General features: G+C 40.4%; 2 protein-coding genes across 8 annotated transcripts in view; one reads left to right on the forward strand and one right to left on the reverse strand.

Moving 5' to 3' along the window:
* The window catches only part of clip1a (CAP-GLY domain containing linker protein 1a), a 21953-nt gene extending 16542 nt beyond the window's left edge, over window positions 1-5411 (forward strand). For 3 of the 5 annotated variants that reach the window (XM_026321061.2, XM_026321063.2, XM_026321065.2), the window contains 10 exons: window positions 637-774; window positions 887-993; window positions 1095-1215; window positions 1306-1358; window positions 1995-2112; window positions 2691-2838; window positions 2970-3022; window positions 3717-3722; window positions 4194-4321; window positions 4412-5411. In XM_026321061.2, the coding sequence (XP_026176846.1) occupies window positions 637-774; window positions 887-993; window positions 1095-1215; window positions 1306-1358; window positions 1995-2112; window positions 2691-2838; window positions 2970-3022; window positions 3717-3722; window positions 4194-4321; window positions 4412-4640 (1101 nt within the window). In that variant the 3' untranslated portion in view covers window positions 4641-5411. Of the gene's footprint in view, window positions 1-636; window positions 775-886; window positions 994-1094; window positions 1216-1305; window positions 1405-1474; window positions 1731-1994; window positions 2113-2690; window positions 2839-2969; window positions 3023-3716; window positions 3723-4193; window positions 4322-4411 lie in introns of those variants that run through there. The other 2 variants (XM_026321062.2, XM_026321064.2) reach the window with 2 other exon arrangements.
* Window positions 2765-11541, reverse strand: LOC113138535 (leucine-rich repeat-containing protein 43-like). Of its 3 annotated transcripts, XM_026321069.1 has the most exons (13): window positions 11377-11541; window positions 11031-11243; window positions 10312-10422; window positions 9951-10087; window positions 8632-8870; window positions 8350-8489; window positions 7987-8146; window positions 7385-7524; window positions 7214-7303; window positions 6861-7067; window positions 6640-6742; window positions 6299-6448; window positions 2765-2894 (listed from the first exon to the last, which is right to left on the reverse strand). In XM_026321069.1, exons 1-12 carry the CDS (start codon window positions 11461-11463, stop codon window positions 6309-6311), a joined length of 1767 nt encoding a protein of 588 aa, XP_026176854.1. In that variant the 5' UTR covers window positions 11464-11541; the 3' UTR covers window positions 2765-2894; window positions 6299-6308. The 3 variants fall into 3 exon arrangements, with proteins under 3 accessions (XP_026176854.1, XP_026176855.1, XP_026176853.1); XM_026321070.1 differs by lacking the exon at window positions 2765-2894 and having other exon boundaries at window positions 6178-6445; XM_026321068.1 differs by lacking the exon at window positions 2765-2894 and having other exon boundaries at window positions 6178-6448.
* Between the last annotated feature and the right edge of the window lie 507 nt (window positions 11542-12048).

Raw genomic sequence — 12048 nt, forward strand, 5'->3', positions numbered from 1 at the left:
AAAAAAAAAAAAAACATATATAGCCCCAGTAATCCGCTTTACAGCATTATTCAGTCAGTCAGTTCCCAAGTTATTGGGCTTGCTAAATTGTTCTGAGCAGTCTGCTAAATTAAAACTTAAAAAATAGTATGGACAGAAAGAAGGAAAATTTGGAGTTAGATTATTCAGGACTTGAGAAAAGTCCTACACAAACCACCTTTAAAGGTTTTTCCAATCATAAACGGCTTTTTCCCTTACTGGACTCACAACAGTTACTGGGATGTCAGTATCCGTTCTAAGGCCACAGGTTGCACATTATTTTAGTGTCTACTAATTATTATTCTCTGTGGTGTAATGTTTGTTTCAGACCTCTGGATCAGGCAGCACTTAAACTAAGATTTGGATACCTGAGTATAATTCACTAATGAAGATATTTAACTCATTAAGCATGCAGTTAATCTTTTAAATGTTATTAAAGTGAGATAAATGGTTGAAATCAAACAAATCAATTTCTAAAAGAAGTAGAAATGGCTTCATCAAATGACCTACAAGTTTCTTATTTTGGTTGGTTTAGCCTGTTAGGTGTAATGTCAGCCAACCATTTGCTGCACCTGATTTGAAATTGTTTAGTAAATATCCTGTTCTTGCATGGATTAGGCTACAGAGGCCTCTGGCAAGACTGCCAAGGGTCTCGAACAGCTGAGAAAAGAAAACTCCAGTTTGATCCAGGAAAAGAATGAAACTCAAAGTGTGGTGAACAAACTCCAGAGTTCCAAGAAGGAGCTAGAGACCCAGGTAAGGACAAAATAGCAACACTGCTGTATATGCAAGAGGAATAGAGTGATGTGAAATCTTTGCTGTGCATGTAGATGTGATATGAATATACTGTATGTGATTGTTGTTTAAGTTGGACACATTGAAGAAAGAGAATTGTAAATACCAGGAAGATCTGAATGTATCCAAAGAGCAGCTTTGCACAGAAAATCAGAGGACCAAGAGTCTGTGCCAGGAAATGTGAGTATGTCCTCAAGAGAAGTGGGAGATGGTGCTGCTACATGTCAATATGTAGTCTGCATAGTCTTAGATAATTTGTATTTAAATTTGTATTTATTCAGTGATGAACTTAAAGAAGCCATTTCCATGAAGTCGCAGTCCCTGCAAATGCTGCAAGATGAGAACAAGAAGCTGCTTCAGGAGTTGGACAATAATCACAAAGAACAGGGTGATCTTATGAAGGTGCAGCCCTTTCCATCTTATAGAAACGTACAAGCACCAGTATATTTTGTGTTTCAGCTATTAAATCTGAACTATATATATTTTTCCTAGCTCAAGGATGATCACTCAAAACTCAAAAAACAGTTGGAGGAGTTAAAGCAAAGGTAAGACAATACACTTGTCACCTTTTGATTTGGGCAGTTGCTCAGAGATCTGAATATTCACCAAAGTGTTTTTTAAGCCAGTTGTCAAAACTAATGGTTTGGTCTGTGTAACACTTGATAATATGCAGTGCATTTCTGATTAAGCGAACAGTGTTCTTTTCCTTCAAAGCCTGCCAAATAATGCCTTCAGGTACTTCATGCTTTAATATTACAGTATGTGATATCAGTCATCTTCGTGTTTTAACCACATGCAGTAGATTAGGAACACTTGGTGTGATACATATAGAAAATACCCCACAGTCCCATTCCATCTGCTGTTTCATATGTGCTTTCTTTTACTGGCATGTTCTTTTTTTCCCCCACTGTGGTCTTCATTTCTTGATATGAAATATTTCCTCATAAATAGGAAAATAACTGATATTTATTTGCTGTCTTTTAGCAAATACACCAAACGACTGTCATCATTTTGTCTGTCACCTCAAATTAGTGATACTTCTGTAGTGGCACAAAGACTGTGAATAGTTTGAGCTCCAGAGTTGGAGCTCTGATGAGAAACAGTTTGGTAAAATGAAGTGTTTGCCTGCCGAGGTTACGTGCTGTACCTCTGAGATTTAGTTGCTGTTGTGTATTTAATAGCGAGAGCACCTTGAAGGAGCAGCTGGACCACGAGAAGGCCGCCCTCCAGCAATCCATACATAAAAACAGTGCCTTAATCTCAGAAAAGAACCAGCAGGTGGAAAACCTGAGGAGTGAGGTGAGAATGTAATGCATGACGGTTCTGTCTTATTGTCACTGGGTCATTTACAAAATCATTTACAGAATTATTCAGCATGCACAAAGTGAATTCAAGCAAGTTAATAGTATCAGAGAATTGATTGTGAGCACTAGAAGACAGTAATCTTCAACAGGATATACATATTAAAGCCCATACATAACTTTCAGCACCATTTCCTCTTTATTGGTTAAAAAAAAAAAAAATGCAAACAGACCTTACAGGAAATGTGTGTGTACTGTGTATACTGCATTGGCTAACAAGATGTTGCTTCTAGGTCAATTACATTTCTCTGTCTTTACTTTTGAAGCCTGTCTAACCTGAAAGTGATGCTTTGAAATTTGTGAGCAAGAAAGCTCTGTTATTGGTACAGACCTAGTGACACATTTAGTTTTGCTGATTCAAAACATCAGCTACGCTAAGTTGTTTTGCACATGCAGCGGATTGTGCTCAGTGAGCAGTTTCACTTGTCCTTACATCTTTTTAGATGAAAGTAATATTTCGTCCAAGAAATGTTAGAGTTTTCCTAGACGGAGTAGCACCAGTTGTTTTCTCCACAGCTGTCTGTACTGCATGGGGAAAGTGCCTCACTTAAGACACTGCAGGGTACAGTTGAAGCCTTAGAACGAGACAAGGCAAGTCTACAGGAGCGCGTTCAGAAACTTGAGAAGGACCTGGCTGCAGGGCCCGAAACCATCAAGTCCTCAGGTAACACCACAGGGCAAACCAGAGCTAATATTGGTGGTTGCAGTGATGCCAGTGACCTAAAAAAAAAAAAAAAAAAAAGATTATCTCATCTAATTTTGCTTTTCACATAACCTTGTTCTTGATGTTTCTAGGTGATGCAGTCTTGAACCAACTAAGGGAGGATAAGGAGACTGCAGAGAGTCAGGTGTGTTTGTCTGTTCCACTCAACCTAATTTAACACCAATCATATGCCTGGATAGACTGAGGTCTGTTTTTGCCATCCATACATTCAGTATAAAGATTCTTTCCTGCTCTGCCCACAGAAACCTTCGCTTTGACAACTCGGTTAACAATTTCTATTTTTATTTATTTACATTTTCAACATAAATGGGGCAGCTGCACGGAAGCAGTCTTTCTGAATGCTGTCTGTGAAATGACCGTGCTGCCTGCTCAGACATTTACTAACAAATAGTATTTCTGATGTAGGAGTTGACTCATGCAGCAGCTGCAGTATAATGTTTTACAGAGGTGAAATTGGTTTACATTGATGAAATGTCATTAAAAGCATTTTGTGCTTCTGGCATCATCTCAGATCTTAGACGTGATTGACAGAACTCAGTTGTACTGGAGCATTTCACCCACAGTGGTGGGATGTCAGTGTGCGTCGTCAGTCTCACAACTTTCACTTGCGTCTCACTGCCAGCCTCTGTTAACTTTAAAATGTTTTACTGTATTGTCTGTGTCAATAATGACTGTTGTCGGGCAGAAAGTGAGTCCTAATTCAAATCTTGATTTTTTTATTATTGTTTTTCTTCTTTTTTTTCTCCCTCTTCTCTTTTCTTAAATCCCAACTCTGCTCTGCCCTGTCTCTGATGTTGGCAATGCTACACCACCATCAGGCAGCGGTTTGTTAATGTTTTTCATCAGCTTCACTTGTGCATGTTTGTCACTGTGGTTCTTATGTTTTGTTGAGTGGATCACATTACAGTTCAGTCAAACCTGCAAAACTGTCTTCCAAAGATGAATCGCACTTGATCGACATTAAAGTCCCCAGGGAAGTGAGTTATCAGACAACTGACCTCACAATTAGTTTTACTCATCATGTTTGACTCATTCCAAGCTTTTTCTTTGGCTGACAGTTCGCAGTGGTCATTCACTATCATAATCAAGATTGTGTTAAATAGTTGTGGGATATGACAAAGCAAGTTGCTTTTAGCTCCAGTCCTAATCACAGAGTTGAGACAAAGCTGGGACACATAGTGCAGTGACTAAAGTTCACCGGGAGACCCCATGTGAAATAAATAGTCAGAAAATGTGTTGACAGATGACAGACCTTGGCCTACAGCAGCACTGATTTTACTGTTTCTCCTTTACAGATTGAGTTCCTGAATTCAGTCATTGTTGACCTCCAGAAGAAAAATGAGGAACTTAAGGACAAATTGGAGAAAATGGCAGCAGCTGCTCTCAATGGAAATAATCCAGATGAGCTGGATAACTATGATGGGTAAGGCCCACTCAGAGCAGATCTCCTTTAAAATAAGAAATAAGAGTGTATCACCCATTTCACAAGCAGCTCCTTTCTTTTTGTCTGCAGCCATGAGAAAGAACCTGTGAAGAAGAAACCCCCCCCAAGACTGTTCTGCGACATCTGCGACTGCTTTGACCTCCACGACACAGAGGACTGTCCCACACAAATGCAAATGTCCGATTCCCCTCCACACACCACCTACCACGGCAATAAAGGCGAAGAACGGCCCTACTGTGACATCTGCGAGGTCTTTGGCCACTGGACCGAATCCTGTAATGATGACCAGACCTTTTAAAGCCTTTTGAACCCTTGTTTGCACAGTCACTCTATTTGCACATCATGTCATATTATGTGGTGCTTTTGGGGTTTTAGTTTGTGTGTGTGCATTTTGTGTGCTTGTTTCTGCCAAGCGTCATTATGGTCCACACTAACCCATAAGCGCTCTTACAGGGGAGTGATCTCCTCTGGATCTCTGTCCAAAAATTCAGACATCCAGAAATCTAAAACACGGAAGTTAACAGTTTGAAATTGTAAACGACTCTGGAAGAAAAAACGTTTAATAGCGTGTGTTTGTGTGAATGAAAGGATGCTGTAGGTGGAACCGTCATTGTGGGAAATGCGATAATATCTTCACGTCATTTAATTTATCACTATCTTATTGTTTGCACAGCTTGTTGGGGGTTACAAAGATAATACAGTATCATAAAAGGGGTTTATTTGAAATTGTAAATTACATGATTGATAAATGTCAGTTTGTGCAAAACAGGGGACAGCTATAGTTTATTTTTTTATGCCTGGAAAATACTATGTACTCTTTAAAGGTTTGATAGAATTTGTGGAAGGGAAGAGATTTGCTCACACGTGCCCATAGTGGAGCAGTGAGACGCAATGTCTGGCTTTAGGATTTTTTTTCTATTATCTTCATGTGAAGGGCAGTCAAACCTAAAGCACTTCACACTTGTCAGTGAAATGGCCTTTCCAAAAACTTTCTTTGCAATTTAAAGATGATGATTGTTTTGAATATCTGTCTAAAAATAAATAAAATTTCTGTATGAATTTAAAAAAGCATTTGAGTTAAGTTGATGAAATATACAGAGTTCCTCTGCAGTGTGCTTGTACCTTTTTAGAGGAGAAATAATGCATTTAAAGATTTTTAAGACATTCAGACCTTCCTGAATTATGGATCAAGCCGTCTTACTTCATTCAAAACTCCTTTCAAATAGGTTGGACATAGTTATAGGTTGTGATACAGGAAGATCAGGTGGGATTTGCTCAAAAATTTAATTTGGCAGATGGTATTGCAAGATTTAATAATGTGGGCAGTTTCAAATGTAACTGGTCTTGAAAGAACCAAATAGACACAATTACTTTATGATTAGGAGGAAACTGGCTCAGGTGTTCTGAAGGTTAATTTTTTGCACTGATCATGTTATCTTAAAAACTAAGTTAAAAAAATGAAGTCAAAGACACAACATGTAAACAGTGTTAGGAGTTAAGGGCTTCTCTAACAGGGGATCTCCAGATGAGACAATAACCACCTTAAGTCCCATATAATTTGAGGTGACACTGTTGCAGATTTCTGAATAAATTCAGTCATTCTGATCAAAACAAAACCAACCCCTGAATCTGTGGCTTTGTTTGGGGGGTGTCGGTGTTGTGGATTTATTCACTTCACCTCTTCAGTAATCCACTTTTCAAGACATACTGCACAGATCACATTAATGCAATTTATAATAAGAGAAATGTCTTCAGATCCACAGAGGTAATAGTATTTGACCAGTGCATTCAGAAGGATATACACTGGCTGGAGGATTTGTAGATAGACAGCAGCCTTGAGTTTGTAATTTATTTAATATGCACTTCAGTTTTACATGTTGACATTCAGCAGTAATATGGGAGTGTAGGGAGGAACTTTGGCTTTTTGTGTGTTTGCCTTGTGGCGAATGTAAAGACCTTTCTGGCTTTAGGAGACTTGGTGAGCTTCAGACACAGATCGCCATTTCTCCAGCTCAACACTCAACTCCACAGTCACCGGGTCCGGATGGATACACACTGAGTTGTCTTTGTGGACGTCTGCCTTGTGTTCCTGCTTGCCTCTGTCTGCTGAGCACAACAAACAGGAGGTTAAGTAGAGTGAAAACAGTTTACTGACTGATACTGTAAATCACACCAGATGTGTAGTTTTCATTTCAGATGCCTCTCGGTGTTAGCTGTCTTTGTTATTATCCCTAATAAAAAATAAGCACCACATAGGCCACTATATAATGAATCAAACCTTAGAAGGATTATCTCACATTTAGAAGATGTTGTATTCTTTTGCTGTGTACTGTTGCCTCCTCTCCACTTTGATTCTTTGTCCTCTTTCTTTTTGTCCTCTTTGATTTTCTTTCCCAGATCCTAAAGATGAGTGAAAAACATATCTCACATAAGCTCACATTTTAAGCGGACAGCTTATGCTCCTGTTGGCTAACGTGTGTGTGTGTGTGTGTGTGTGTGTGTGTGTGTGTAAACTTACCTTTTCAAGTGTTTGTGCAGCTTCCATCTCAGACTCTTGGTGCAGGGCACCAAAGTCACAGAGGGTATCAACCTTTTGACTTCCTCTGAGCAGGCTTTGCAGGGGAACATGGACAGACCCAAGGATTCTTTTAATGGGGGCATCCTGGACCAGTTCTGGTACAGATTTCTTCTTTTTGTCTTTTGTGGAACCAGATTTGATTGGACACTGAGGAAGACACCAAAGACAAAGCTGATGTAAAATAGGAAATTACTAACAAGCTCATACTCTACATTCGACCAAAAGAAACTCATCAATCCTTATTCTTCTGTGCCATCCTCATGCAAGAGGGAGGAACAAAACGTAAAGCTCACCTCTTTTTCGTTTCCACCTTTCTTTTCTTTTGTAGTTTGACTGGGTTTGGCCACAGGGATCTCCTCAGAGGCTGCAGGCCATGATAGGACCTAAAATGTGAAATTCCATAATCTGACTTCCAGCACATTTTGCATCTAAACATCGAATCCCTCAGACTTTATTATCTCTACCTTTTCCTCCTCTAGCGTAAGACAAAATCCTTGATTGAAGAATTTCTTTAAGCCTCCTACATCACTAACAATGTAAGTCTGTGTGTCACTGAAGTCCATGCACTCTGACCATGGCAGTTTTGATGTGGTGTGTCTTGACACTGTTGGAAAAAAAAAAAAGTAAAATACATATAAAGTGACACAAAGAAAAAATAAGTCAGGCTGCTGGCAAATCAGAGACACATAGATTGAAGTATAACCAGACATTTTGTGGTGAGTTAATAAGGAAAGTGTGATAATGGCTGATAAATGATGGTCTAGTCATCAAGTTATCAAGTTTCAGGGTGTGTACGACTTTCCACTGGCTGTTCTGACTACATGTTTCCTTGAAGGCATTCGGGTTAATTCTACAGAAACTGATAAGAAAAATGTTATCCCAGGTATACAGGATACATCACTAAAGTGAGATGAATCCAAACATCACAATGACACTATTTCCCAACTCTTTTATACAGAATCATTAAATGTCATGCAATGATGAGGATTTTTTTTTTTGTCTTTCTGTGGTGGCGTCTGCTCTGTTGGCCTGAAACATGTGCGGGTCCAATCGAGAGAAGTGTTACCATGGCAGGTTTCTTCAGTCCCGACCATCCAGGCCTCAGTGTCTGGTTTAGACATTTGTCTTTCACAATTATTGTTTGAACGTACATCAGCGTCACTGCAGCTGTCTTCCGTCGCGTGTGCTCTGGCTGCTGTGTCAACCTCAGGCTCATTGTCAACTTTCTGTGAGCAGCACCACAAAAAGTGTTTTTCACATTTTAATTGTTAATGTTCAGTTTTCACTGGCATCAAAAATTCAATCAAATCTAAAACAAATCGCAGCCATGTGAGTTTGTGACAAGTTAAAGTTTAGGTTTTAGAGATTTCTCCTTATGAAAAGTTACAGTTGTCTGTCATTTTTTCAAAACATGAGAAATATACATCACCAGGAACTTGTATGTGATAAAATAGCTGTATGTGACAACAGGGAAGCCAGGAGCGTTTTGATCCACACTCATCAACGGGTTTGGGATCCCCCTCATCGTGCCCACACTCACTGTGACTGATGCCCGGTTCGCTATCAGATCTGTCAAGGAGAAAATAATCAATCCTGGTAGAGCACACCTTTAATTTGGATCAAACAACATATCTGCTGACTTGTAAATTTGAAAAAAAAAAAAGCACAGGTTGATGGGACTCAGATATGTTACATGATGGCACGGTCTCACCACTCATCTCAGCCAAGCCTCTAAAACGGCGCCGTTCTTCAGATGAGATCAACAGAGCGTCCAGGAAACAGAGCTGTGGGAGACTGTCCACAGTGAAGCCCGGGAACGAGGACACGAGGGTGAAAGGGTTTCCCTGCAGCATCAGTGTCTTGAGACAGGGGAGAGTGCTCAGGGAGTTCAGCAGGGCGGGCTGGTCCTGAAACTCACAGTCACTGAGGTCCAAACACACCAGATGTGGCCTGAGGTCAGTGAGAGAGAGACTGGGTGTTGGGATTCAGGTTGGATATCTAAAACCAGATCTGTAGAAATACTGAGGCCTCCGTCCTGGACCCATAACTCTGCCCCATTATGGACAGAAGTGTCCTTATTCCTCCTTATTTCCTATTTTCCTTTAGAGCCAACATAATGAGTCAATTAATTGACTAGTAGCTATTTGTAATTTTGATACATTTCTTAAATAATTTGTTTTGTTTTGTTTTTTTAAAAACAGCTTTTCCAATGAGATTATTTCTAATTTTCGTGTATCCAGGACTGTCAGTTACTTTGAGTCAGTTTAAAACACTGTTGTAGCTGGAAATTCACATGCACACAATTCAACTCTGACACACTTCCCTTTGGCAACACCAGGACCACAAAACTAGATAGCAAAGGGCCCCATCTTAGCTGAGACTGAACTTTAGAGGTTCATGTCACAGTTGATATAATCTCAACCTTTTTTTTTTTTGTTTTTTGTTTATTGTTTTGGGGCCCAAGCAGGTCATTCACTTTCTGTAAAGGTTTCTATTAATTTGCATTGTCCCATGTTTAATTCTTTCAGCTGGCCTATCATCCATCCATCCATCCATTATCTATACCCACTTATTATTATTATGCCATTTAAGCAGGTTGTACAAACATATGTTTAAGGATTTTGGCATATGAGGGTGCAGTGTCAGTGGCTTCTCTGATGTGTGTTGAGTTGTGGGGATCAATAAAGCTTTGAGGAAAACCTCCACACACGTCACTGGCAATGTCAAATGATTTTCTGCCTAACAACGTCTGCTGTAGTGAGCACGGTGTCGTCCTCAGTAGGTGTCACCATTAAAATCAGAGAAGCGCGTGTGTAATAGTGGTCACTGGTAAAAACAACCTCCAGTGACCTCTTGTTTTATTGTGCTGTGACATCATCTCCGTCCTACCTTACACACAATAAAAAGCCAAAAGATGCTGTTCGAGTTTTTGCTTGACGTGGTTTTGGCTTACCTCTTTAAAAACCAGTCAGCTTCCTGTGTGTGTGTGTGTGTGTGTGTGTGTGTGTGTGTGTGTATGTGTAAACTAACCAGTGTCTTCCTGTAAGATGAGCAATATCATGAGAACCCAGGCTGTTGAAGCCGAGGCCGAGGTACTGTAGGCGAGGAGGAGGATGGTTGGTGAGACTGCTCAGGGCAGACAACCGGTTGGCACGTAGCTCCAAAATCTTTGAAAGACAGAACGTTACTCATCACAACAAAAAATTATCTATAGGGGTAAAAGTTTTTCACAAGTTGCACAACTGGACATACATCACTCAGTGACATCATGGTGGATTTTTAACTTTGATGTGATGGGAAAGTAGGCAATGCAGTTGTTTAATACTTATGATTCAATTGTGAATAAACCAGCAGAATAAACCGCTCTTAATGATACTGGACTGTGACTCACCTTCAAAGTATTGGGAAGGTTCTTTACAGGGATTTCTGAGATTTTGTTTGCAGTCAGCACCAATTCCTCCAGCTTCGAGAACTTTAACAGGCCGTCGTCGATGATCGACACCTGAACATGGCACAGAGCAAAGTGTCACAGACCAAAGTCGCTGTGATGAACAACCTCAGGCATCAAATGAAATGTGACCACTTTTGTATCTAAATGTCCATTTTCAACTTTAAGGAGAGCGATGACTAATTTATACCTTGGGCATGTTCTTGTATAGCAGCTTTAGGGGTTTAAAAACACTTTTAATAAATGTCTTAATTCCAGGAGGGTAGATGTAGCAGAAACCCTCCCAGCATGCACCAGGAGGTGTGTGGATACCAGTCAGACCATGTGTGTTGTTTGGTGATAGAAGTAGCAAAGTGATCTGTTGCTGTAACATCTGATTTTCCCTACCAGGACATTAATAATGAAAGTGTAATTTAATCAAATCTAAAGGACCTACTTAAACTGGAAATACAATAACTAAATGCTTGTGAAAAAAATAACCTGGACCATGAAAGGGAATGTTATATATTACATTTATAAAATGTCTTGCTTTTTTGTAGTATTTCTATTTTACCAGTTATTTGAAATCCCGTGAAAAACCTGGTCAGGTTAGAACAACCGAGGGACTTTAATCAAATATAAAGCACAGCATGTGGATGGAAGGAAGAAGTCTGTGTACTCACATCCTTGTCCACGATATGAAACGTAGTGAAGTATTTGTAAATGAAGTCGGCGTGCAGGCGTTCGGGCGTAAGCACGGCCAGCTGTCTCAGGGCCGCAGCCTGAGGGCTCCATGATTCTTCATGCCCCCACGGAGAGTGAGGGCAGCTCAACAGGTCCAGCAGAGCGTCTGTCTCTTCTGTTCCTGGTCCCTCTGCACTGTCTTTGCTCTTCCTCTGAGAACCAAACTCCAGTTTTTTGTTTTTTATATATCGCATACATACATACAGCGACGACAGTAGCTTAAACCACTAAGCAGATCTAATGATCTAGGAAACAGTGCAACTAATTTACAGCTGAAAAACTCACCCAGCTGCCATTTCCACAAGGAAAGTCATTCAGACACAGGCGGCGGATCTGCTTCTCTAACACAGCAGAAAGTGTGTTCGAGCTCATGCTGTTACATTAAGAGAAACACAATATCAACAGTGAGTGATGATTGGACAGTTTGTCTTTGGTCAGTCATTCGGGGGAAAGGCCTCTGGTGTTTGTTGACAAATGGTTGTTGCCGGGCAACAGCTGACTCTAGGAATGCAGTCTGTGCAGGTGAAGCAGTTGTGCAGATTTAGCCTCACAGTAAGAAGGTTCCTGGTTTGAAACCCAGCAGGGACCTTTCTGTGTGGAGTTTGCATGTTCCCCCTGTGCTTGTGTGGGTTTTCTCCAGGTACTCTGGTTTCCTCCCACAGTCCAAAAACATGTATGTCAGGTTGATTGGTGACTCTAAATTGCCCATAGGAGTGAGTGTGAGTGTGTGAGGTTGTTTGTCTCTATGTGGCCCTGTGATGGACTGGGGACCTGTCCAGGGTGTACCCCTGCCTTTCACCCAAAGAGAGCTGGGATAGGCTCCAGCTGATCCCTGTGACTCTGGTTAAGGAATTAGCAGGTATAGATGATGGCTGGATGGATGGATGGATGGATGGATGGAAATATAGTGTTGATAAATTTGTTGTCATTAGTGTGTAATCACCAACCGTTGCATTT

Source organism: Mastacembelus armatus, chromosome 9, assembly GCF_900324485.2.
Source record: "Mastacembelus armatus chromosome 9, fMasArm1.2, whole genome shotgun sequence".
In the NCBI taxonomy this organism is placed as follows: Eukaryota; Metazoa; Chordata; class Actinopteri; order Synbranchiformes; family Mastacembelidae; genus Mastacembelus; species Mastacembelus armatus.

Excerpts from the sequence above, each read along its gene's own strand:
- LOC113138535 (XM_026321069.1), bottom strand. The coding sequence starts at position 11,463 with ATGAGCTCGAACACACTTTCTGCTGTGTTAGAGAAGCAGATCCGCCGC. Across the intron at positions 8,490-8,631 it reads AGGCTTGGCTGAGATGAGTG|ATCTGATAGCGAACCGGGCA; the intron begins GTGAGACCGTGC and ends TCTCCTTGACAG. Across the intron at positions 7,525-7,986 it reads GACTGAAGAAACCTGCCATG|TGTCAAGACACACCACATCA; the intron begins GTAACACTTCTC and ends TTTTTCCAACAG.